Raw genomic sequence first — 26,162 nt, forward strand, 5'->3', positions numbered from 1 at the left:
TCCACAGCAGCGCCAGCCTGACAGCTGCAGTCTCAGCTGGATAGTCGGATCTGCTCCGTGGAAGTTGAGCAACAGCGGTCCGCCTGGATCGAGTCAGCGAGGCACTGCGTGGATTCCCCGGACCTCCGCGGAAACTTAGGGCGAAGATTCCGCCCAGGAAAGTCCATCCTTACAGCTCGGTGTTCATCTGTTGAAGGTACCATTTTCATTAAAACATTAACTGCTCGTTATTCGGTAGTTTCTAACTTACGGTTAGTGCTTAAACTTATTCATTGTGTGCTGGTTTTTTCCCGTCCACCGCCTTGAAACCGCAGACAGCCGTTTCATCATTTTACCCGAGCTTCGTAGTTTAGCGCCGTCTTTAAACGCGGTTTGGTGATTAGGTTGACCCACGGTGTGATAGCGGTTGAGCCTGCGGCTAGAAGGTGTGCGGTTAGCCCGCCTACAGCAGCAGCAGCAGCGGGCTCCTCTCTGAAAGTTGTCCCGCTTAGCGGCTCCTCACTCCGGGCTCCGGGATCTCTGACACGCCGCTGGGAATCACGACGGCAGAAGATGGTTCGTATCTGACCGGGAAAGGGCTTCTGTCCATGGGGTGGGTCTCTGGAGGAGGCCGTAGTGATGAGACCTTAATGGAAAGTTACAAACTCCTCAGGGCTAAAAAAGTGGCACTGATTGGAGGCTTTATATTTTAGACAAATGATGAATAAACCCACCCTGGAACATGTTTTCAGAACTCAACATCATTCAGATCTTTTATTTATATTTAGAACATGTGGATATGTTATTTACTTAAGTAATCTGTAAAAAAATAAATAAACACCTTAAACTACTGTTCAGAAAGAGCAGTTATTAACTTTAAATTGATGCTAAGATTTGACTAAAAATCAGAACCAGAATTACTCAAAGCTGAATCATTAACAACTTTTTAGTTACTGGAATAAATCTAATAATTATTTTTAAATAATCAAGGGAACAATTGATCATTATTGTAAAAAATACAAAAAAAAACATTTGAATGATCATCTAATTAACAGTGTTGTAGATAAAAATTTGAAAACTGAGTGGAATAATTGGTCAAACCGGTTCTAAACAAAGAAACTAACTTAATTTAAATTCAGTAATAGATGATAAGTTATATGTATTTTTGCTCCTGGAGTTTAAGCTTGTCAGAAGTTGTGAAATGAAAACACTAAAAGTTGCTTCATCTCAAGATTTATTTTCAGATATGAAGACATTACAGATAAAGCCTGAAATCAATATAAGGATGTGGTCATGGTTTCAATCAATTAGGATGTAGATGGTTGGAAAGATGAAATAACAGATGTTCCGGTTGATTTGAAGGTATTTTGATAAATCGAAAAAAAAAACTATCTGTAACAGCAACTCCTGGCTGTTGATGACAAGAAAAAAAAGAAGGAAAAAAAAACAGAAGAGGAAGCATTTAAAGATAAGTTTTGTTTTCCAAAGTGGTTCAACTTCTTCCTTCAAAGGTAAATCAAGGTCAGTTATTGAGGAAACGATGCAGCAGCCCAAACAGCAGCTGCACGCTCGCTGATCTTCGCCTCAAATAAAAACGGGTTGATTCTTGGGGTGTTTTGGGTTGAGGTGGTAACGGAGCATGTTCAGGAAGACCTGATACGTCTGTACGGTGAAGGTAAAATTTGTTTTAAACAGGTGGCAGCCATGTTTGATTTACATGCCCAGGTCGGTTAGAAATGTTTCTGTTTTTCAAATCTGTCTGTATTTGTGAGCTTCATATTCCCTGAGGCGTTTCTTCTTTAAAAAAAAGGATTGGACAAAAGCACTTCAGCAGTAGCTTCTAAAAACTTCACAGCTAGAGACGTATTGTTTTACTCACCAACTGCTAAAGACAGATTACTGTTGTGTCTCCCAGATATCCAGCAGTCAGAGATGACAGACTTAGATCAGGGTGGATTCTTCCATCGTTTTATGTGGAGAAACTAGAGCCCTGGAAGTTAAACTGGTCGGACTCTGTGAGTTTCCATGGGGGATCAGAAGGTTAAACAGCTCTAACCCATGACAGAGGAGCTTTTATTGTCATCATGATCCAGACTCTAACATCATACAAAGACCTCTCCCCCCTTTCATGGCTGCTCTGGGTCTTATTGATTCCTCCTTTGGAAATGGACTCTCCTCTGAAACTGGCTTTGCTCTGGCAGCTCTTCTCTTCTATGGAGGATTTAGTTACACGGAACAGATCAGATCCTTTTATGTTCTGTGATATTTTAGAGCTGAACTGTGTTTTATCTGTGGGCTCCTGACGGCCCGCTGCATTTGCATCCAGAGGTTTGAGCTGAACCCATCAGTGGCATTTCTTCACGGTGATCAGAGATCTTCCAGCGGTCACATTGTTGGCCTTTCCTACTGGTTCGGTTTCTACGCAGGAGGCTTTTGTCCAGATCAACTGTCCCAAAGTGACTTGGTAAAAAAAAAAAGTGTCTTCACTCGGGATGCTGGGCTATTCGCTGAGGGTCCTTGGTTCCCGGACAGGCTGCGGATAATCAGCCAGGACGCCGAGCTGCTTAGGCCGCCTGACGGCTTGGCTGTTTTAATCGCTTCTAAAGCTGTTTATCTGCACAGGCCTCTCCGTGCCTACCTGGCTCCTCTGGTTAAAAACAGGTGGTGGATTATGTGAGGTGTGTGAGAAACGTCTGATCTGAAGAGCCTGAAATAAAGCCACTGCTGGTTTCTAGCTGCACATCTGAAGAGATGTTTGGAGCTAAAGTTGGTCATGGTGTTGCTATGTGTGAATCTTTACTGTTATTGTCTAACGTGTAACCTTGTCTCTAGTTGGGTTGCGAGTATTGCCCGGGGGTGGGGGTGTCCTTGGAGCCTTTGTCTTTTCACTGATCTGTTCAGGTCAGCCAGAAATTTGTCCTTTAAGTGTCGATTTAGATTTTGAGACCATTTGTGGAAATTGGAGGCGTCTGAGTGGAATGTTATGGGAGAAATGAAAAGAGGTGTTAGATTTCTATTTTTTCTCCTCAGCAGAAGCAGCTCAGCACCTGCTTCATGAGTGGGAGAATCTTGCAAGTGGCGAGTCGCACGTTATTAGATGATCAGAACCCAGCATGTAGAGCTACCTGCTGCTTCCTGTGTCCAGCTGATGGGAAGCAGAGGAGCACAGCCCTCTCCAGCCTCTGGGGGTCAAAGGCTACTCACCCACCTTACCAGTCTGTGATACCGATCCTCCACCTACCAGCAGCTCACCTGGTGACTGAGAGTAAAGACCACGCGAACCTGATGCCAGCGACCAGACGAAGGTTCTCTGCTCTCCTGAATATTCACTGCTTCTCTTTAGTCTGGTAGAAAATCTCTCCCTGCCAGAACGTGTGGGTGCGCTCGCTGGCATCTCCTCAGCTGTCAACTGGCTCCTTGGCCAATTGCTTTTCTCTGAAATCCCTGCTCGGATTTTTCTGCTGCGCTTTTAACAGGATCTTCGACTGAATTGACGGAGCATGGAAGTGGCTGGAGCTGGCTAAGCTAACCATTGCCTCGTTTTTCCAGTCTGCTGGGAAATCTGGTTGATCTGTATTTTAATCTGACAGCTGATGATTTCCTCTGGTCAAATTTCTCATCACTCGTTTCTTCTTTCCAGGAAGTTGAGTTTTTTTCAGGCTTGATTAAGTCGCCTTCCTTTCTCATTTCCTCATTTGAGCGCTCAGGCTGACCAGATTTGAACCCCTCTGTTGATGTGCTGAAGACAAGTCGGCCTCAGAGGTCCTATTAACAGGTCGGCCTATGATCATCAGCTGTAGATTAGGACTTCCATAATTATGCTCTACCTCCTGGTTGAAACCCTGCAGGGAAAAGTGAGCCACGCTGCAGCAGATCCCTCCACATCCTGATCAGCAGCAGAAAACCGATGAGGGGTTCTGCTTTCTGTAGAAGCTGAGGATGAAGGGAGACCTTGGACGTTTGAGCTAATCCTGATTCAGGATTCTTGATGACCGTTTGTGTTGATCCTTGTCTGTCATCGTCGCAGTGATTGGACCTGCGGTTCCAGCCCGGTTTCCGTAGGAAGTCGCTGTTATTGTTGCTTGGAGCGCTGTGTGTTATGGAAGTATGATTAAAGAAAAGGAAGGACTGATTTCTCTAGATTACATGTCTCTGTTCCGGAGATCTGTCAGCTCCAGACCGGATCTACGGTCCAGCCTTGCTTCTGTTCTCGGTGTCGGAGGCATGACACTGTTTGGTGCCTGCAGGGCAGGGAGGACTTTGGCTTCTCCTGCATCTCAGCATCGTTTCACTGACAGCAACGACACACCCAACTGCTGGCGTCCATCTGTCCCTCCATCTTTAGGCCTCGCAGGCATTAGTGATAAACCTGGTTATTGTTGATCCTGTCAGTGCAGATCAACCTGCCTCTTTGACCTGATATAGATTTTTGCATTCTGAAGATTCCTTTGATAATAGATTGTTAAACAGAAGCTGGAGTGTAGGAGCCTGGCTGTCTGATTCTTCCGCAGAATGATCCCAGTCTGTCTCTTTCTGTCCATTTGATATCAGTTTTAAACAAAGATTTACCCCAAATACATCAAATAAAGCCTTTGATTGTTTGTGCATTTTCAAATAAAACAAGCTGGAAAATTTCAGCCAGGAAAGAGAAGGTAGAGACCATAGATCAGTCATTAAAATTATTAAAATGAGGAGCTTGCCAGGATAAGAACATTACACCAAAATAGTGCTGAAGTAAATGATTCATGTAGAAATCTAGTATTCGATTGACTATTCCGGAATACAGGACTCCCATTCTCCAGAAGAGCTTTAAACAATTAATAGAAATATATGACAAATGAAATGCAAGTAAAAGAAAAGCAATAACAAAAGTAGAAACATTAAGTGCCTTATACTGGCTTTATGTCCCAGCTGCAATAAAAGGAGATGAAATCCCTTTAAGCTCCAAATACAGAACTTGTATATTTTATGTGCTGTTGGAGGTTGCATTAAATATAACAAATAATTAAAATTGAATTTAGTTTGTTGGAATATTAGTGATTAGGTAAAAAATTGTTATTCTTTTAGCAACAGAGAACTTAGTTTTGTTGAGTTTTTGTATAAAAAAGAAAAAACAAAAGTATCAGATTCTGCATTAACGATCAGAGTTTTGCTGAGGGAACATAAACAATCTGAGCTGATGATTCCTGCTGAGCTGATGCACCATCAAGGACGTCCTGTTATACGTCAGCCTGGCAAACTTTTGCCCTATATTTGTGTTTGTTTTTTTGCCATCATTTCATTGCTGCATTCAGCGGCCATGCCTTGAGGACCTCAAAGCCTGTGAGAAATAATTTCAGCCCTATAGAGCGAAACAAAACCAACTCTGAACATGTTGGTTCTGATAGAGCAGTTTGGCTCTGCAGCGCTGGAGGACTGCTAAGACCCGGATGTCCGAGGATGTCGTGTTCCGGGTGTTTAAGCATCAGCGTCACGTTTTTACTTAAAGGTTAATTTGCTGGAGGAACACAGTGACTGATTGATCCTCCTCCCGCCTCACTCATCTGTATAATGCTGCTGACATTTAGGTTTTATTTGGCCTCTGCTGTTGTTCCAGCAGTAGCGGACCTTCAGTTCTATTTTCTGCAGAGCTGTTTCAGTTTGCATGCTCCATCATACCAGACTCATGTCTGCTGTAGCTTATTATGGTCATGTTGGGTTTGGCTGGCAGAGGAGAACCAGAGTTTGTGGAAAAGGCTACTATAGAATTATCCTGACCCGTCCAGATGCTAGTACATGCATCTAAAGCCTAAGCTGCAGTTGCAGCGTGTTAACAATAGCACAGTCTCTCATAAAACCTGCAGATATGCAAAGTTTCCCTGCAGTTATCTGTGTTTGGGGCAGCAGCCGTTTGGAGATAGAAGTATGCCTGGAACGTGAACTTGCTGGTGTCTCCAACCGTTTTCTTTTTGCTTTAGGCTGCATATGATTATTCTGTTCGTATAGTTTTGCTCTACTGTCATTTGTCAGTTATTTGCCTTTAGTCCTCTGTAGCTTATTAAAGCAGTGAGGCAGGGTGCGTTCTCAGCTATTGTGTAACTGTGCCCTGGGATGATCCAGACCTTGTTGTGAAGCGGTTAGCAGCTTTGGTTTCTGCTGTCCAACATGGTTCAGAGAACGTTAGGAATAGAAGACATTTCCTGGATCTTTAAACGTGGTTGTTAAAGCTGCATTAGAGAGGCCCATCCCAGACCAATCGAGGCTACAGAGCAGAAGCTGCTCTTCTCCAGGTGTCCTTTATTGATCCAAAGATTTCTTGAAGCTACACTTAACACCCCCTCCTCTCCATTTTAGACCTCCCTCTGTTCCACTTCTCCTCTTCCTTTCACTGTTATCAAATTAAAAGCCTTTCTATAGTGGGCTGGTCCTGGCCTTCAGGCGCTGGGTCCGGTCCAGCCGAGCGGGGCGGGTATCTCCCCCTGTGTGCATGTTCATGTCTACTTAAAGAGGCTTTTTGCTCACAGAGCCGATGAACCAGAAGAGGGGTTAAGTTAGTCTGCCGAGCAGCAGTCATGCAGGGGTATGGGCTTAGATAGGGAGGGGGGGTAATCAGAGAGAGGGGGGGTCCCTCTGGGCCTGAGAGCAGCTGAACCTGATACCGGCTCTAATACAGAACTGTTCATTTGGGGAGCGGTTCTAGATGGTGAACAGCAGATTCAGGTGAAGATTTATTCAGTTTATGGTGGAAAGCAAATCCAGCTGCTCTTATGATGTTTAAACTTTTAATTGATTAATTAAGGCCTGCTTCGAGGCATGCAGAAATCAGCAGGAGCTATGGACTGCTTTGGGGATTTTACTAATTCCTGCCTTATAGAAGGGTTGGGTGTGCGGGGGCTCGGAGGAAACCAAAGGAATTAAAAATATTTAGTCGGAAGAATCGGTGAAGATGTGCTCCAGTGTTGGTTCTGGCTGCTGGCTAGATAAAGCAGGGGTCTGCAGTCTTTACAGTCCAAAGTGCCATATTTACATTCAGTCCAGCTAATAAAACTCATTTAGAGCCACAAACGTCAAGTGAGTTTTTTTTTTTTTTTTTTTTTTTTTTTCAATAGAGGTATCGAAATGTATTTATTTTTTCCTTTTTTAAATCATCACCGTGCTTTTTTCAACTTTAAGTTTTGAAATGAAAAGAAAAGAAAAAAACTTGTGAAAAGACAATAAACACATTTTCAGTGGGGTTTTGGACATCTTTAGAAAAAAGATTAAAAAAAAAGATAAATTTCTTTAAGCAATTCAATAAAATTTGCCATAGGAGGAAATGCTAACCAGCACATTAACCGGCATTTGGCATCTCTTTTTTTCAAAGATTAGCTGGCTCCTCGTCATTTTTAGCTAAAATGATGAAGAGCCATTGGCAATGTCTAAAGAGCCACAGGTTGCAGACCTGTCATATAAACCTTTAAAAAGATCTTTTATTTTCTGCTCTAAAAGCATGTCAACATGATGGGATATTATTTGCTTCTTCCAAATAAAGTCTCTGGTTTACTGGTACTGTTACTCCAACCACTCAGGCAGCTGTTAGTTAAAACTAATTTAGGTATTGGCCGATCTATTCAAACTGTAAATACACCTTATTGCGGTTAAATGAAGCATCATTTGCATCTGGATATCCTCTTTACTGCTGGGTTAACATTGAAACAAAGACTTAATGAGCTGAGGCCAGGGAGCTGCCCTGCAGCTAATCTCTGCAGCTCCTCATTGGTGCAGCAGTGACAGAGGTATGGGAGGACTGCTACCTGAGGGATCGGGGGCTTCATGCTGCCATCAGAGACAGGATGCTCACAGTCAGCAGTTCAATTAAATACATTTTTTTTTTCTAACGTCGGGGGGGTGCAGGCTTTATCTTATATCCACATTTGCACACTGCATGATGAAGGTGCTGCAGATCGTTCCACCACATCGCAAAGGTGTTCTGTTGGACTAACATCTGCTGACTGTGGAGACCAATGAAGATGGAGGTCTTAGAGGCCTGAGGTCCAACATGGCTGCTTGATATCGGCCAAAATGATCGTCCAGCTGATGTGTCAGTCTGTGTCTTATCCCTTCTGACTGTTTGTGTCTCATCAGAAGATGCTTCTTTACTCAACTGCTGCTGATAGCGGTTAGCCTGCTCAGCTAGCAGATGCCAGTGAAGGTGTCTCCTCTCAGGTGGGACGTCATTCCTGGATCTGAGCTCAAATGCCTGACACAAGCAAACCTCAGCACCAGCTTGTACTTTTCTCTGTGCCTTTCCACAGCTGAGACCCGAGCTCCACTAGTGGAAAAATACTGAGTGAGAAACAAAGAACACTTCCTGAGTAGTGAAGCAAAGACCTAACTGAATGAACTGAAGCTAAAATCAGCTGGGATTGATTATCTGCAGGTTAAGTAATCTTATTTTTTTTTTCTGTTTTTGATGAATTAATTACTACCAGAAACTCTAAACATGAAAACAACCGTTCTTAATCAATTATTATTAAATTGATTATTGATATATTGCTTAGGGACTTTTGCCCTGAATAATATATAGAAATAATGTTGGAATCAAACCCACAACCATTATCAAGACAGTAGTTATTGAATCGAGTCAAAATTCATATTAATAAAGTTGTTGGAGTTTCGGTTCTAGAAAAGAACCCGAGTTAGAAGGAGCCGCCTTAGAGAAACCTGGAAGTAAAACCAGTTACCGGCTGATCAGTGCTTCTTTATCTAGAAACTGCTGCTTTAGCTGTTATCTTAGAAACTCTGGAACCTTTTCCAGACCCTTTAAAGTATTACTCAGGTAGGTGGATGGAAATATTCTAAAAATTTTCATCAAACTGTCTAAAAGAGGGCAGACCTCTCAATTACAAAGATAAACTTTATTATCCGTTTAGCTCTAATAAAGTGGAGACAGTTTGACTCCCCTTCTGATTATGTTATGAGAATCCCTCCTTGGTTCTGTTGTTCTTTAACTCTTCACTTGCTTATTTGGTTCATGCTTAAAGGGAAGGTCAAAGGTCACATCGAAGAATGTGAGGTTATGATTACCGACTAGGACTGCGCTTCATCTTGGTCAGGGGTACGACTAAAGCGCAATTGAAAAACCAAAACACAACTGTCACATTGCAGAGATGATCCGTTTGCTCACATTAATTCTAAGAAGAAACTAACTTTCTCACTCCAGTCCTTTAGGTACCAGTAACATGCTTTAGCGGGTTTCCACGGAAAGGAAGCGAGAGTTACTGCTTGAAAAAAAATTCCCATTACTGCTTGAAAAACCGTCAGGCCTTACTCAGGACTTCCTTTAAAGTGAGCAGAAACCAAATCCATATAGTGCAGCTTTTATAATTTGCCGGTTAAATCCTTATTAAATGGTTAAAACTAAAGACTTATAGAAGCATGTTAAAATATCTGACCGGCGGCTTCTCTGCGCGGGACTCTAGAAAACAATGTAAAACATCTAAAGATTATGCAACCTGACGGGAAGAAGGGCTGTCAGATATCAGCTAACATTTTGTAACTATGGAAGTTATGACTTGAGATAGCTGAATAATTAAGTGTTAACTATGTTCTGCTTCCCCGGAAAACGGCATAGAGATAGACCGATACATCGACCAACTGATTATTTTGACCGATAGTGGTGTTTTTAGTTTTTCTTTTCTTACTGTTTTTGCATTGCCCGATACGCTCTTGGCTTCACTTAATTATGCATTCAGCAGCCATGCTTTGAGATCAAATGAGGCGCATCCATTGCTTCTGCCGCTATTTGTTATCCATGTTTAGTGTTTTGTTTGATTTGATTATAAAAGTATTTTTTTTGTTTTAATTGAGTCTTGTGTAACATTTTTAATCTCTGTGTCATTTGTATTATGTAAATGGAGAAACGAAATGCATTGTCTTAAATAAATTCACCTGAAAGATTGTCAGCAAATATCTGGGATCAGTTTGACTGATGTTAAAATAATCGTTGACAAAGTCAAAAAACTGTTTGTTTACCAGATAATGAGTCATAACCCAAGGATGAGCCGTACCCCAGATAGCATATTGTGAATCAGAAAATTACTCATTTTCTAAGGAATGACTTATACTTTAGAGAACGGGTTGTTCTCCAGATAACGACTAGTTTAACAGAAAATGTGTTGTCTATCAAGCTACTGGAAAGCAAGAAAAGACACAATTTTCAACTCAACAGGGTATTATGGCTTCTGATGTTTTAGAAAAAACTTGGCTAAAGACTTTGACTCATTCTACATCAAACAAGTTACAGTATATGTTGCTTAAAGGAATAGTACACCCAAAACATGATTAGCCTTCATTTTCTACTCACCCCCATGCTGAACAACACTCTGGAGTACTTTTTTGATATCTCAAATGCATCTGGAGATCTGGGAGGCTTCTTGCTGTCTGCTGACATTCAAATAATGGAGGTCTATGGCGCCCGAGGCAGAAAGGTCCATAAAAGTCCACAAAAAACGTGTCAATATTCCTCCATACTGCTCGTCCAATGTATTCCAAGTGTCCTGAGTGGGTAGCATCCAGAATTTACTCAAAATGAAGTCATTTAGAATGTTTTTAGAGCATAAACAGTAGTGTATAGGATTTCCTGAAAGCGCGCACATGCGCGATCACGACACTACGGAAGCCGGCAGACCAAACCAGCGCATTCAGCTCGGCAAAGAACTCATGCTCTTCCTCAACACTGAAGTCCTCAGACATTTTTCTTTCGTTGTTTCTTTCTTTGCACAGGTAAACAGCGCATTTCTTCTTCTACGTAGCGTCGGGTTCGCGCAGGTGTGCGCTTTCAGGAAATCCTATACACTACTGTTTATGCTCTAAAAACATTCTAAATGACTTCGAGTAAATTCTGGATGCTACCCACTCAGGACACTTGGAATACATTGGACGAGCAGTATGGAGGAATATTGACACGTTTTTTGTGGACTTTTATGGACCTTTCTGTCTCGGGCACCATAGACCTCCATTATTTGAATGTCAGCAGACAGCAAGAAGCCTCCCAGATCTCCAGATGCATTTGAGATATCAAAAAAGTACTCCAGGGTGTTGTTCAGCATGGGGGTGAGTAGAAAATGAAGGCTAATCATGTTTTGGGTGTACTATTCCTTTAATGAAGTAACAAACTTGTGTCTTTTTTGTGTTTCTCTGCACACACAGTGCTTACAGTGATATTTAATAAATGTAGAAGTGAGATACGTTTAGCAGCTTAATCTCTGTGATAAATCCGACCTTGGCTTTTTTTGCCACTATATGTAATTCTTCCAAAGAGGATTAAAAGTTAGAAAAAAGTCATAATTAAAAAAAAACTGTATGGTTTAACTGGACCTTGGAGCTGCCATCTGGTCGGACTCAGATTAAGTGTTTCAGTAACAAACACTCAGGTTGGGCCTGCCTCTAGAAACACCTACTCTCCACTGTTTAGCACGGTGGAGGATCAAAGATGCTGTGGGCTTCTTTCATTCCCTACCTCTAGTTAGGATAAACATGAGAGTTTTGCCTGAAGAAGAACCTATCCTTCACTGCAGGATTGCAGAAGGTTTTTTATTTTTTTATTTTAGGTGTGTCCTGCAAGCTGCGGGAGATCCAAAGCTTGTTGGCAGTGGTGTTGCTAAGCAACCGGCAGTAGATCAGATTTGATTTTGAAACTACGTTTACTACTATGGTGACTTGCAAAGTCCAAAGAAGCATATGCTTTTTGTATTTTGGTTGAATAGAATCTGTTTGGAAGCGGAGCAAGACCATCAAAAATGACAGGTCTCTGTCTGGCTGCTTGATCTGGAACGACTGTCTGTTTAAAGTGGACCAAATATAGTAGAACTTTTGGTAACCAAAATGTTCAGAGACTAGAATCCATTTTGTTTTATGGTTTCCCCAGACATCAGACACAGAGCATAGTTTCATCCACAGATGCTTTAAGATGGACATTGATCAAGGATCCCAACAGGTCAGCCGGTCTTTGCTGCGATGCTGATGATTGTCCGCCTTTGAAGCAGTGCCACCACTTCGTTTCTGCTGAGCTCCTTTAAGAGCAGAAACAAAGACAGTTAGCTGGAAGCTGCTCTTGTTTCTGAACTGAGTCGGCTCCATTAATGAATAGGGGAAAGGCCACAGGGCTACAGCCTTTCAGCAGACCCCCCATCCCACCCCTCTCCCGAGGTCTCAGTCATCTGAGAAGGTTTTCTTCCTCTTCTAAGCCCAGCATCCCTCCCAAACCAACTAACACCGAACGATCCAGCACCCCTTCATCTGCTTTAACCTTTCTATCTAAAAGCCTCATTGTGTGACTCTACTGTCTCTGCTTGGAAACCTGTTTAAAAAGCCAGATCTGTGTTAGAATCCCACTCAGTCATTAGCAGAGTGTTTTCTTTGTTTGTGGGCCTGCGGCTGGAGGCTCGGTAATGGAGTACAGGGAAAGTCGACAAAGGAAGCCATCCCTAGCGCTCTGAGCTGAGCGTTAGAACACAAGGCGAGTCGCAGCCGCTTCTGGTAACAGCGGGGCCATCAAGACTAAAAACTGTGGAGTCAGACATAGAAATGCAGAAAGAGAGCAGGCCATGCCTGTTTTTTTTTCTGCCTTTTTTGCTCAGAAGGAGATTTTCTTCCCTTTGGTCAGAGAAGCCTTTTTTTTTAAATATCGAAAAGTGATTCTATTATTTTCTATGGTTGATGACCCGTCAGCACGAGCTCCTCTCATGCCAGTCAGCTCCAGAATGAAGCAGCCATTCAGTTTCTAAAACCCTGGAGGTGTTCAGACAAGTCATGGCTACTCGGGGAAACAAATCCCATTTGTTTCTCTGGGCCACCAGGGGCCCTTGTGTTTTCAGTGGGAAAGTGTGAGAGAGCGCCAGCTGGGCTGGTATTCACACCCAGACCCGGCACCATCAGGGTAGAGACGGCCTATAAGAATGCAGCTCAAACATGATGCCGACCTCCGTGAAGAAATGCAGAACAGAACCAAGTTCCTTACAGCATCAGGGGCAGCCTGGCTTTCTTTGGGTCTTTCTTCTAGACTTGGATGATTAATCTCCACATTTAAAACCTTTCTTTTCTTGTTTTCATTTATTGCGGTTAAAATTATCTAGGTTTGTTTTGGTTTTCCTGTTGAACTTTAATGTTTCAGCTTCAGTGTTTTTGTTTCTTCAGCTTCTGGCCTCCTGGAGCTGACAGCCCTTAACATAAAATAGTTCATTAAATATTCATTATCTAAAATATATTGCAAAGAATGGCTTCGTATTCTCCAGCCCCAATCAGGGGGAAATTGCTGGAACCGACCCAGCTTTTGGACCTGCGTGTGGTCGGTCCCTCCCCCAGAACCTCAGTATTGAAGCCTGCTGTTCTGGACCGATTCTAAATCTGATTCAGTGGTTGTTTGGGTTCAGTACCAACATCTTCAGCTTTAGATGTCCTCATAATGATCCTGCTAAAGCTGCTTCAGATGTTTTTGTTACTTGGTGTTGGTGCTCTGAGTTTTGATGTCCAGCTGTTCTGTGAGCGTAGCTGGTCCGCTGGCCCTACTAGACTGGATTGGTCCCACTGTAGAGAAGATATGTCAATTAATTTTATTGTTGTTTGTGATGACATGTCGTTCTGAATGGGGCGAGCAGCAAATACAGAAGCTTCTGAGATTAACAACTGTTTCTGCTTGTCTTGGTGATTATCAAGACCGAACTGTTGTGACCCGTCTGCTGTGACTACTTGGTTTGTTTTATCATTTGAGGCTTTTTTTTATTAGGGGCCCTCTGCAGTGGCTCTCAGGCCAGGTTCGGGTCCGGTTGATGATGAAGTTCTGTTTAATTCAACTCAAAAATGCTTTATTGATCTCAAAGGGAATTTAAACATTGTAGTTTCTCAGTTTATTTTTAAGTTAGATGTTGTTTGCTGTATGCAGTAAGGATCTCCTGTAGTGGTCTGTATCGCAGTGGTTCTGTAGGACCCTCTGGCTGGAGATGCTCAGGCTTATTCATAATGCTCTTTATTTTATGCAGAATTCATAAAATGGTACCACCAGAGGAACAAAAAAAAAAAAAACCCTCCTGTGGGTTAGTGCTCACCTGGTTCAGCTTGAGTTCTAATTCTACTAGCCGGGATGCAGAACCAGGATTTGGGTTGGTTTCACATAAAAGTCATGCGGGATCGGATATCTGTGATTTAATATTGGCTATTAGAGGTTCAATCTAGTACACTTAACAAGGAAATGTTATTTCTTTCTTTTTGTTACCTTACTTAACAATGTTTATATTAAAGCTAAAGCCGTCACTCAGATGGTGGGTTGTTCATTTATTTGACGGTTGGATTGGTATCTGATATCAGACGATACATGCCACCCGGGTATTGGTATTCGGTTGGATCCAAAAAAAAAAAAAACGTACTTGGTGCATCTCTAGTAATCGATATTACCCACTATCACTAGTGTTTTTTTTTTTTTTAGAGAAGGCCCATCACCAGCATTGAAAACCAGTAACTGGTCTCCCATCCCTGCTTCTTGTCAACGCTGTTCCTGCTGTACTCCAGGTGGCGCTGATGAGCTCTGTGGTCAGTGTAACTGGCTGATGTAGTTTATGTCGCGACGTGTAACGTTAATCACATTCCTAAAGAAACTTCCAACAACTCGTTCCATAACGTCCTCCTGATCAACTCTGCCGTCGCAGCTGGAGGAGATCCTGGTTCCATTGGACCTCCTCAGGGCATGTATGGTCGCTGATATTTGAGCATTTCTTCTTTCTGTCTTCTTCTCCTCTGTAGATCCACAATGCAAAGAAGAGAATGGATCCTCCAGGTCATCTGAGACATCCAGTTATTGCTGCTGTCACTCCCAGACAGTCCGTAAGCCCCAGCGGGGCTCCATCTCCCACCCTGAACTCCACCCCTCCCCCTCATCCAGGGTCCTCCTATCTCCCCCACCCCCAGTAGAGGAGGTAAGGTGAGCCGTCCCTTGTAAATATGCCTGGATGGAGGTCTCAGGGGCGTCTCATCCTGCTGAACTCCCTGACATGTGGCCTGGAGATCTGTGTGGCAGCTGGGATCACATACGTGCCCCCACTGCTGCTGGAGGCTGGAGTGGAGGAGCGCTACATGACCATGGTGCTGGGTGAGTCACTGTGATGGACTGGAGTCTAACTTGACTCCACTTTCATTAAAATACCTTTCAAATAAAACTAGTTGGGATCTTTTAAAGCTACTAGTTCTTCTCACAATTGGTTCCCTGCAGTCAGTATTATATTAGATATAATATATACAAGTAAATTACATACTAGCAAATTCAACCATAGTAAAGTTTTATACAACAGATAAAGAGCCCAAAAAATTAGATATTTTACTTAAGTAATACATTTAATTCAAACTGATGTTATGGGAATCTCTGACTGAGGTTCAGGCCTCTTTGTCTAGTTTTAAAAGTATGTGACTTTATGTTGAGAAAGTTGCTTTAATAATCTGTCCTTTAAAGTTTTTTTGTTTTTAAACCTGATCGATCAGCAGTAAATTGACTGTTTTTAAACAAGCCATTAGCTTTAGAGCTTCTGTCTACTTAGCTGAGAGTAATAACAGGAAAATGCACTTCATCCACTCTGCTGACTGTCATTAATCCTGTGAAGCTCCTCTTCCTCAAACAAATCAGCTTGTTTCAAATCAAGAAGCTTTTATCCTTTTTTTTTTCATTCTCTGAATGGAAAGAAACCAGATAAGTTAAAACCGCAGTTTATTTGCAGGGGTCATTATTTCAATGCTTTTTTTCTTTCCTAGTCAGTTGCTCCCATGTTTGCCAGAGGCCAGCAGCACCCTATAGGATACATGTTCTTCAGTCACACTTGACCCCACTGATCATCCTTTCTAAGGCCCCGTCCACACGAAGTCAAAACGAACACGAAACGCTGATATTTTCCAAAACGTTTGCCGTAAAGACGGAGACGTAAAATAAATGTGAGCGTCCACACGAATGCATGAAAACGCTGCAAAATGTATGCCAGGCCTGTAAGTGGCGCTGTGGTGCCAAAGCAAAAATAAGCGACGAAATGTTGGGCATGTGCACTAATATTTATACATGGTTGCCCTGCGGGTCCATTTTCGTGGTTAAGTGAAATTCAGGCGCTGAACTATGTCGTCGATATTGCTCTGTTCTTCCTGGAGATATTCCAGAAGAAGAAGATTCTGTTGTAAGCCCGACAGCAGGGTGAGTAGCATTAGCAACGGCGCCATTGTTGTTGTGATACTGGTCGCGCATGCGTGTGTAGAGGCGACGCTATGACGCATGCGTGTAAAAAAAAATATGCGGTTAGGGCGTAAAGATGGAAACGCGAAAACAGCGTTTCAGAATCTTCCCACTCTGAAGGCTGAATAAAAAAATGATCGTTTACAGACCCCCGAAACGCCGGCTTCGTGTGGATGAGAGGCTGGTTTGGTGAAAAATTTGTGCGTTTAGGCCAGGGTTCGTCTTCGTGTGGACGGGGCCTAAGATGAACCATTCATTTTACTCTTCCTGGTCCCTGGATGACACATTTGATCATAATTCATCATGTTATTATTGTTACTCATTAATCTAAAAATTGGAAGCTATTCTTTAAACAAACACACACTGTTCCCTGGAGGCCTTTGGCTAATCTCTCAGTACTAGTGTCGGATTTACAGCTGCCATCTTTGTACTTTATCTTCTGGAAGTCGTTTCACTCCTCTGTGGTTACCTTCTTCCTCGCTTGTCCTCGGTTAGAGTCGAAAATCTCGCTGTACTTTTTCTCTTTAGGGTGTAAACAGCTCGCTAACCTGTGGACTGAGGCTGTGAAGCATGTAAGTTAGCGCGTTCCAGGAAGTTGTGGGGAGAGTGTCTTAGACGGAGTCTTTAAGCTGCAGAAGGTGTGATGATGGGCCTCGACAGCTGCAGCAGGGAGTAACACGCATGGGCAGTTAAAAGCAGGGCTGTAGTTTGTTTACCTGCTGCTCAGACTTATCTGAGGTTGTGTAAAAGTACAAACAATTAATTGTTGATCATAAATGTTTTTTATGTATGGAAAGAAAAATACCTTCTATTCTAAGATATAAGACTGTTTATAACAGTTTGAATCTACAGTGAAGGAGGGATTATTTTTCCTCTGTCTCCATGCAAGCACCCAGCACCCCATGGTGATTTCTAATTAGCCAGACCAGCCACATGTGGAGAATAAGCTGCTACCTTCAGGCTGCACGCCATCTGTAGGAACAGCGAGCGATGATGGCAGAGACATCAATCCACCGTAGTAAGAGGCAACAGAGAAGACCAGTAATGCTTAACCTAAATAAAAAAAGTACCTGCAGGGAGTGTTGAACCTGTTTATGAAAACCCTTCGGTTAATCTTCCTTTTTATTATGTATGAGCTGTTTGGTTTTCATGCTCTAAAGCTTCAGTCACCCACTGTTTCCTATCTCGCCATGTATCCCAGCATGCTGAAAAATCTCCCAGCATTCAGATCCACAGGCTCTGTTATGGTGGTGGACGCATACAGCGTGAACAAGCGCTGTAGGCGTTTATACTTGAAGTGAACGTTGGTGTAGTATTGTCTAAAAACACAGAAGGGAGTACTTTTCCTTCCTTCTAGTCACATTTTATCTATTTTAAGAGGGAACTTTTCTTTTTGACCTTCCTCTAGCAATAAAAACTTCCAAATCTATAACAATCTAAACTTCAATTTCCATTTATACTTTTCTTTTTTCTGTTTCTCTTTTCCTTCTGTTCTTAAAGTTATTAAATATTTCTGTGAAAGGTTTTCATATTGTTTTATTCTGGCTGGTGCAGTGCGCTCACACAGCGCCAAGTTAACAAGCAGAGTTAACCCAGGCAGCACGCAAGGCAGGGATGGTCTGTTTGCTTCAATGATGTGTTCAGTGGATCAATTATAAACCTAGCTTAATGATAATAAGAGACAAGAAAAAAAACGAAAACCCTGTTACATCTTTGAAGTTTGCTTTTTAGTTGCTCTCCTCCTGATCTCCTCCTCCTAATCTTCACTGTAATCAAGGGTGTTAAAGTCAGTGATGTTTTTGTCTGAATGGGTTCCTTTAATGTCCAAGTCTTGTTTTGTAGTTGTGGAACACGATTAAAAGGTTTTTAATCAAGTTAATTACAGGGTCTGCAATTTATTGCATTTTATATCGAAACACCATTTATCAACAAAATAGGTTATTTAACCATTGGAAACTACTGGAAGTTCTCGTCATTTAGCCTTATTTAGGAACCCCTGATATTTTATGCAACTTATTTTAAAGACTATTTTTATAGAAGTCTGAGCAGTATATGAGTATGAATTGTCAAAGCCCTCGTCTGCGTAATTCTCAGGCTCTCCAAAGTTTCCTTGTCCAGTTTGAGCAAAAAAAAAATAGGAAAAAATAAGATTATAGTTTAATTCTTAAGTGTTTGTGTTTTATTTGAATTAGACAGTTGTGTTTACTACCAGTCTAATGCTAAAGCTAAGATATGTCAGCTACTCATCCAGTCGTCCGGATTAGAAATTTGAATACCCCCAGTGGACCAAACACCTGTGATGCCGCTTGTGCGCCAGATTTACGGATGTAACGGAACCAGCGAGTACAAAGGGTTCCTTTACATGTATATAAGAAAATGCTATTAAATGCATCAACTTTTTTATTTCTAATTAATCATAATGAATGCATTGAGGTCCTGGCCCCAATGTAAAGATTAAACAACTCTCAGTCGCTGACTGATCTGATAATGAACCCTGGTAGAAAGATGGTAATTAGTTAAATCATTCAGAAGGTAGGGTAGGTCAAGTTGTTAGTTTCCCATTAAGTTATTAGCTCCCAGCATGTCGATGTGATTAAGTGACAGCATTACTGGGTCATGGCTGTGATATTGGAGCTGAAACTGTATTCAGGTGATCGTTACCATGATGAAAATTAAGGATCTGTGTTTAACATCCAATCAGAATCGATATAATTGATCTATTGAGTTGTTTTAGAACCCAGAAGAGAACCGTAGCCCAATACTAAGCTTTGTCCGTTAGTGTTTGCATCGCTGCTCGCTTTCACTTACGTGCTGGTCATCCCAATTCTGGATGCCTCAGTCTCTACTGTGATGTAAAATCCCTTGTGGAGTAACTGCAGCCGTGCTGCTTGAGTTCAGGATTGGTTAACCAGAAAGAAGCTCAGCCCCTTTTGTCACACTTGGGCAGATTTCTCCTTTATTCCCCCTCCAGTGGATGATCTAATGTTAGTAGGTTTTTGAATCTTTTCCATTATTCCCCTGGTGGTCTCTGCAGGTATTGGACCGGTTCTCGGCCTCCTTTTCATCCCCCTGATTGGCTCGGCCAGCGACCAGTGCAACAGCACTTACGGGAGAAGGCGGCCGTTCATCTGGTTGCTGTCTATGGGCGTCCTTCTGGCACTCTTCATCATTCCCAACGCGGACCTTCTGGCAGCGTGGCTTCCATGGGGTGAACGCCGTCTGCAGGTGGGAAAGCTCATTATTTACCTGCAAAGTTTGACGAAATCTTTCCAGAATGAGGGTCTCTACCCTCAGTGGGTTCATGATATTAATCTGGAGCCTATCAATGAGTCGACTTTAAAGTTTAGATTTAAACTACAAAGAGATGGATGGTTTTCGCTCAACTCTGGTCATCTTGAATATTTTGAAGCTGGGCAGATGTTTATTAGTTTTAGAGGCTGACCAATGTGGATCTTCTTTGGTTCCAGGTGGGCTTCCTTATTCTTGGCGTGGGCCTGCTTGACTTCTGTGGGCAGGTGTGTTTCACCCCTCTGGAGGCTCTGCTCTCGGACCTGTACCGGGACGAGGAGGACTGCAGCCAAGCCTTCGCCATGTTCTCCTTCATGGTCAGCGTGGGAGGCTGCGTGGGCTATCTGTTACCCGCCGTGGACTGGAGTCGCAGTCTGCTCTCCGTCTACCTGGGAGGCCAGGCCGAGTGTCTGTTTTCACTCCTCATCCTCATCTTCGTCACCAGCGTGATCATCACAATGAAGGTGTCCGAGGAGCCTTTGTGTGCCAGTGGCGGCCCGAGCAGGTCGGGACCCCTGCTGGAGCCGAGCGCCGGCTCCATGGAGGTGGGCCGCTGCGGACTTCCCCGTTCCTGCTTCTACCTGCTCAGGTGCAAGCTGAGGCTGCTGAAGGCCGGGCCGCTGCTCTGCCTACTGAGAACCTGTTGGACCATGACCCCAGCCATCTTCTGGAGCTACTGCCACATCCCGCGGGTCATGAGGCAGCTGTGCATGGCCCAGCTCTGCAGCTGGATGGCTGTGATGTCTTTTATGCTTTTTTACACCGACTTTGTGGGGGAGGGCCTTTATGATGGGGTACCCAGTGCCTTACCAGGGAGCATGTCCAGGCAAAGATACGATGAAGGTAAGATTTTATCTTTATTCATCCAATTGATTCTTCTTGGATCTATACTTTATTAACCTGCTTCCTAACCAAAGGACGTGCTGTAAATGCTTTCCTATTCCCAAATCAGCAAACTCTTTTAAAGGATTTGAACACAGTGGCCTTTAGTTTTAGATCTGTGGAGATAAACTTGGATCCCTTGAGGAAAACGTATCATTTGATCTTGAGAATATTGAGTTGATAAAAGAACTTCCAACTGCCTATGTTTGTTTGCTTAGAGTAGAATAGGGAGAGAAAAAAGCTTTTTCGTCCCACTGTGGGGAAACTTCCTGAGAGCACTGAATGGAGGCGTACAGATTCACACAAGGGTAAACATAAGAATAAGAGAGTGAGCTGTGCTCCAAAAGAAATAAAAACATCAGTATATTAGCTGAAATGTGCCACTGAATTAGCCTGACGTAGTCCGACTCAATTCTAGTCAGAATATGAGTCTGATACTGCTCCATAGAGCTGTGATTATGGGGCGTGTTTCGAACGAACCAGGAAAAAAAATGCCTCTGCACTCAATTGGATAGATCTACAACCAATAAGAGCAACGGAGTGCGTGACGTATGTTAAGCGAGGCATAGTTGTTGTCCACAAAAATCAAAGCGTGCAGTTGCACGCCTAGAATAAGAAGATGAGCCTTGATCGCGTTTCTCTGTTCCTCTTTTAAAATTAATTTGCTGTCGATATCTTCTAGAACAGACCTAATAGCAGAATCTACTCACCTAAACTCTCCAGCGGCAGCCATTATTGTTGTCACCCAAGAGCGCTTTGGTCACGTGGTTGATTACGTTACTCTTGATCATCTGTCCATCATCGTATAAAGCCTGCCCTGACAATTTGATTGGATCGCCTGACAGTGGGCGATAATACTCGCGCTACTATGGAGCAGAGCCAGACTGAACTTCCCCGAACTCAAACCTTGTGGGCGGGACTAAATTCGGACTGGCACCCAGGCTACCACTGAATAGGGCGATGATTAGAATATTGAAAAACATTTAAATATATATTTATGCATAAAAACTAGAACGGAAAAAAACTTTTAAAACAGCAGAGATGTAAATAATGTATTTAGTGTGTTTAAAGTAGTGATGATTCTAAAGCTTAACAGCTGCAGGGGGGAAGGATCTGTGATAACACTCCTGAATGCACAGAAGGCTCTCAATGTCTTTCAAACCCCAGTCTTTCTCTATGAGTGCAGAAGAAATTAAGAAATATGAAAACTGAAGGAAAAAATTCATATAATCAGGAAGCTAGTTTGTTAGATTCCAAACTAAGTGTCCTTAGTCTAAGTCGTGAGTTTAGATGTCCCTCACTTTTTAGCATCCTCTCTGATCCTCTGTTGAATCTCACTGAACTGCTCTTCTCTGGGATTTTTTTATCTGGCCCGTATAACCTTCCCATCTCTGTTGTCCCTCTTTCTAATTTCCTACGTCTGCCTCTCTGCCGTTCTTACTGGACTCTGAGGAATGTCACATTCACAAAGAATCAGTGTGGAGGTATCTGCACACAGTGAACATGTTCATTCAAGTCCAGTAGAGAGCCAGAGCGGGACCACAGTGGATGTTATTAATCCGCCGGTTCTGTCACCGTCTGGGGGAATCTACCATGTCTCCTTTACCTTTCCTCCTGAACAGCAGCTGTTGGATCCTATGATCATCTTTTTGCTGCTGATTCAGGCTCACTTCTTTATTACTGGTAGGAATTTTAAGTTCTCAGTTGGATTAATAAGATCCACTTAAGCTGTTGGCTAGTAGTTCTGCCCCGGTTCTGAACTTCTGACCCACACTATGCACAGAGAACACGTTTAGGTCCCAATTAAAGCACTTGCAGTTGGTAAATGAGATATTTTCGAACTTTTGGACCTCTCATGGAAAGTTGTTTTTTATTCATTTAGATTAAATGGGAATTTATAATTCAGTAAAAACTTGAAAGTCTTGGGTGAGCAGCTCAGCAGGGAAGAAAACTTCTATTAATCTAATTCTGCAAAGGAATTTGCGGCTCTTCCTCTGTTGTTTGGACTTCACATTCCACCTGGGTTAGCTGCTAAGACCTCGATCAGATGCCTGCTAACTGGGCCAGACGGAGGCCAGGAGGCAGATTACCACAGTAAACACGGACAGGCCCCGTCTGCTTCTGCGTCTCCAGCTTCTCCAGGATTTATTGAAGATTAACTGTCTGTTACGGTCCAAGTCACTGAACCCAGACCTAGATCTCTGGGAACCTCTTCTTAAGCGGATGTGTTTCTGAATGTGAGTAAACAAAAGTTTCTCCTCCCTGTGGGTTGAGATCGGGTGTAATATGCTCCAAGCCTGTCAGCAGACCGGGTCGGTCTGAGGACGGATATAACAGAGCAGATGTGGGTCAGTGGGATGATGGCGTTGGGTAATTGGGGTTCCGTACTGGTCACTGTGTTCAGGGGCTTCCCTCTAAACTGCAGGAGAAATGATTCGTTATTGTTTTATTGAAGTGGTTTAACTGAAAAGGATAGAAAAGCGTAAAGAGAAGCGGCTCCCTGAAACTAAAATCAGATCTAGTTTCTGGTATGTCGGGTTGGAGCCTTGACCCGGTACTAGCGCTGCTACTAACGATTATTTTTTTCAAATCGATTAATCTGTTAATTTTTTTCGATAAATCGATTAATAATTGGATAGCAAAAGGTTCCTCAAAGAAGACTTTTTAAGAAATTAAACCAGGTGAAACTGAAACGTTTTTCCTTGAAGAGTTCTGGATAGAGCACTCTGACAGAAGAAAAAGATTTGTTATCTTAAATGCAAGTTTTGCATATTTTTTTTTCAAATTTTGGTATAATTGCTGCTCAAGGTGGGTCACTCTGTCTGCTAAAGGCATGTTCTACACTCTCTACATTCCATTTAACGATTATTTAAATAATCGATTAATTACGATTAATCCGATTAATTGTTTCAGCGCTACCCACTAGCCTCTGACAGATGTGCCTAAGAACCAAAGATTTCCTCCCAGATTCAGTTCTGGACTGGTTCTGGAGGAAAGGACTGAGCTGGTCCTGTGCTGGGGCCCAGTTCTACTTCATTTAGCATCCCACCAAAGCAAGCATATAACCAAAATATATTGTCATGGAAACGGTGGTAAAAGAGACAGACGTTTTTTAGCTCCTCTCTTTGTGTGATGGAGAACCACATGGGATGTCACTGGTCCCAGTAGGAAGTAAATTATTCCTTATTCGTTTTCATACTGATTAAAGGATTTCAGAGTAAAGGTTGAATAAAAAAAAAGCAGAATTATTTTAGCGGGCTGACTGGTACTGTTGATCAGTGCGGTCCGTTTTCCATTTAAACAGAAGAAGCTATGTCCGTTTCTGATGCAGATTTTCCTCTTGTTCAGGAATCCGAATGGGCAGTTTGGGCCTGTTCCTGCAGTGCGCTACCTCGACCTTCTTCTCCCTGGTCATGAGCCGACTGGTTCGCCGCATCGGATCACGATGGGTCTACCTGAGCAGCATGGTGAGCTTCACAGTCTCCGCTTTGGTCATCTGCCTCTCCAAAAGCGTTGTCTTGGTGACAGCCATGGCAGCGCTCACTGGCTTTGCATATGCAACGCTGCAGACTCTACCCTACACCCTCACCTGCCATTACCACAAGGAGAAGGAGGTAAAAACAAGAGAAATGCAGCATATCAGCTTAATGCACGGGAGTCCGTCAACTTACTGTTTCCTTTTACCATTTCAGGTCTACATGCCTAAAGGGAAAACCAAAAGCATGCACAGCAACGGCTTAACCACAATGCAGGATTCTGTTTATTTGAGTCCTGTGGAGGAAGAGGAGGAAGTCCAAAACCACAAAGCAACTCCATACAGACTCCCCCTTCTCAGCCAGGACAGTTATGAATACTTTCCCATCCAGCAAAGCCAGAACGGCTCACCTCCCTGCTCCGGCGGACCCGAGCAGGATGACGCCGATCCGGGATATGAGAAGCGCGGCGTAGGCTTGGACTTTGCCATCTTGGACAGCACCTTTCTCCTTTCTCAGGTTATTCCAACCCTCTTCATGGGCTCCATCGTTCAGTTCGCTCAATCCGTCACCACCTACATCGCCTCCTCGGCCATATTCGGAGCCATTGCCATCTACCTTGCATCTCACATCGTCTTTGACCAAAAGGACCTCAGAAGCTAAGACTTTGTTACTAAGGATGAAATCGTCAGTAATTTCTAATTCAGGTTCATTATCAATGCACTAGTTTTCCCAGAATTCCTTGTTCTAATATGGTCTCTGGCAGGTTACTTGGGAAGGAAAACGCCAACCTGTAGGCAAGGTGCGACACGCTGTGCTTTAAAACCTTTATTTCTGTCAATTTTTTGTCCTCAGGTACCATCAGCTTGATTTACTGTAGAAGCCAATAGTAGAAGATGTCTGAGCTGGAGTCCTAGATGGTCTCACTCTGAAGAAAACAAAGACGTCCTCTCCTGCCTGTTACTATTTTACTTGGATATATTATTATTACCATTTAGTTTGGAGGTCAGGCTTTAACACTACTGATATGATACATAATTATTTACCTAAATCTTATTTTTATTACATAAAAAATTTCCATAAACTTTTTAAAAGATAATTTTAAAACAAACCTCTTAAACTTTACATGATGCATATTCATTAGTTTAATATAGCTATTTATTTGAAATACATGAATTTTACATTTGTGACATTAAATTATATAAGGTTTAGGCCCCGTCCACACGGAGTCAAAACGAACACGAAACGCTAATATTTTCCAGAACGTTTGTCGTAAAGATGGAGACGTAAAATAAATGTGATCGTCCACACGAATACATGAAAACGCTGCAAAATGTATGCCAGGCCTGTAAGTGGCGCTGTCGTGCCAAAGCAAAAATAGGCGACGAAATGTTGGGCATGTGCACTAATATTTATACATGTTTGCCCTGCGGGTCCATTTTCGTGGTTAAGTCAAATTCAGGTGCTGAACTATGTCGTCGATATTGCTCTGTTCTTCCTGGAGATATTCCAGAAGAAGAAGATTCTGTTGTAAGCCCGACAGCAGGGTGAGTAGCATTAGCAGCAACCATTCAACACAGTACGGCGCCATTGTTGTTGTGATACTGTGTCGCGCATGCGTGTTTAGAGGCGACGCTATGAGGCATGCGTGTAAAAAAAATAAAATAAAAAAATGCGGTTAGAGCTTAAAGATGGAAACGCGAAAACGGCGTTTCAGAATCTTCCCACTCTGAAGGCTGAATTTAAAAAAAGATCGTTTACAGACCCCCGAAACGCCGGCTTCGTGTGGATGAGAGTCTGGTTTGGTGAAAAATGTGTGCTAGAGGCCAGGGTTCGGCTTCGTGTGGGCCTTAGAAAAATAACTGATTAATGTTCACAACAGAATGACATTAAAACACCAAATAAAAAAAGTTTTAATTCAGTTCAGTTTATTTATATAGCGCCAATTCACAGCACATGTCATCTCAAGGCACTTTACTTTTTCCCAGATCATACAGTCAGATTGATTCAAAGTTTTCTATTTAAGGAAAACCAGTGGATTGACTCGATTGCAATCCCTCACACTAAGCATGCTTGTAGCAACAGTGGAGAGGAAAAACTCCCTTTTAACCCTAAGAAACCTCCAGCAGAACCAGGCTCGGTGTGAGCGGCCATCTGCCGAGGCCGACTGGGGTTCAAGGAGATGCAAAAAAATATACCACAATTTACATTTTCTTGTTTTCTTTTTCTTTATGAAATGTTTCAGTATTTTCCTCATTTTAAAGCTAATATAAATAAAATAAACTGTAGGATGTTTAAATGGAAACAGATTATCTGTAGGA

At 42.7% G+C, this 26,162-nt stretch overlaps 1 protein-coding gene across 1 annotated transcript; it reads left to right on the top strand.

Annotated features, from left to right (window-relative positions):
- The first annotated feature begins 42 nt into the window (after window positions 1–42).
- On the top strand, window positions 43–25,004 carry slc45a3 (solute carrier family 45 member 3). The gene is made up of 6 exons (XM_015374070.1): window positions 43–196; window positions 14,734–15,079; window positions 19,233–19,423; window positions 19,666–20,329; window positions 23,717–23,982; window positions 24,061–25,004. The coding sequence occupies exons 2-6, from the start codon at window positions 14,932–14,934 to the stop codon at window positions 24,502–24,504; spliced, it is 1,713 nt and encodes a 570-aa protein (XP_015229556.1). The 5' UTR covers window positions 43–196; window positions 14,734–14,931; the 3' UTR covers window positions 24,505–25,004.
- The last annotated feature ends 1,158 nt before the right edge of the window (window positions 25,005–26,162 follow it).

The sequence above is a fragment of the Cyprinodon variegatus genome, unplaced genomic scaffold (genome assembly GCF_000732505.1).
Source record: "Cyprinodon variegatus isolate N-32 unplaced genomic scaffold, C_variegatus-1.0 Scaffold97, whole genome shotgun sequence".
Classification (NCBI taxonomy): Eukaryota; Metazoa; Chordata; class Actinopteri; order Cyprinodontiformes; family Cyprinodontidae; genus Cyprinodon; species Cyprinodon variegatus.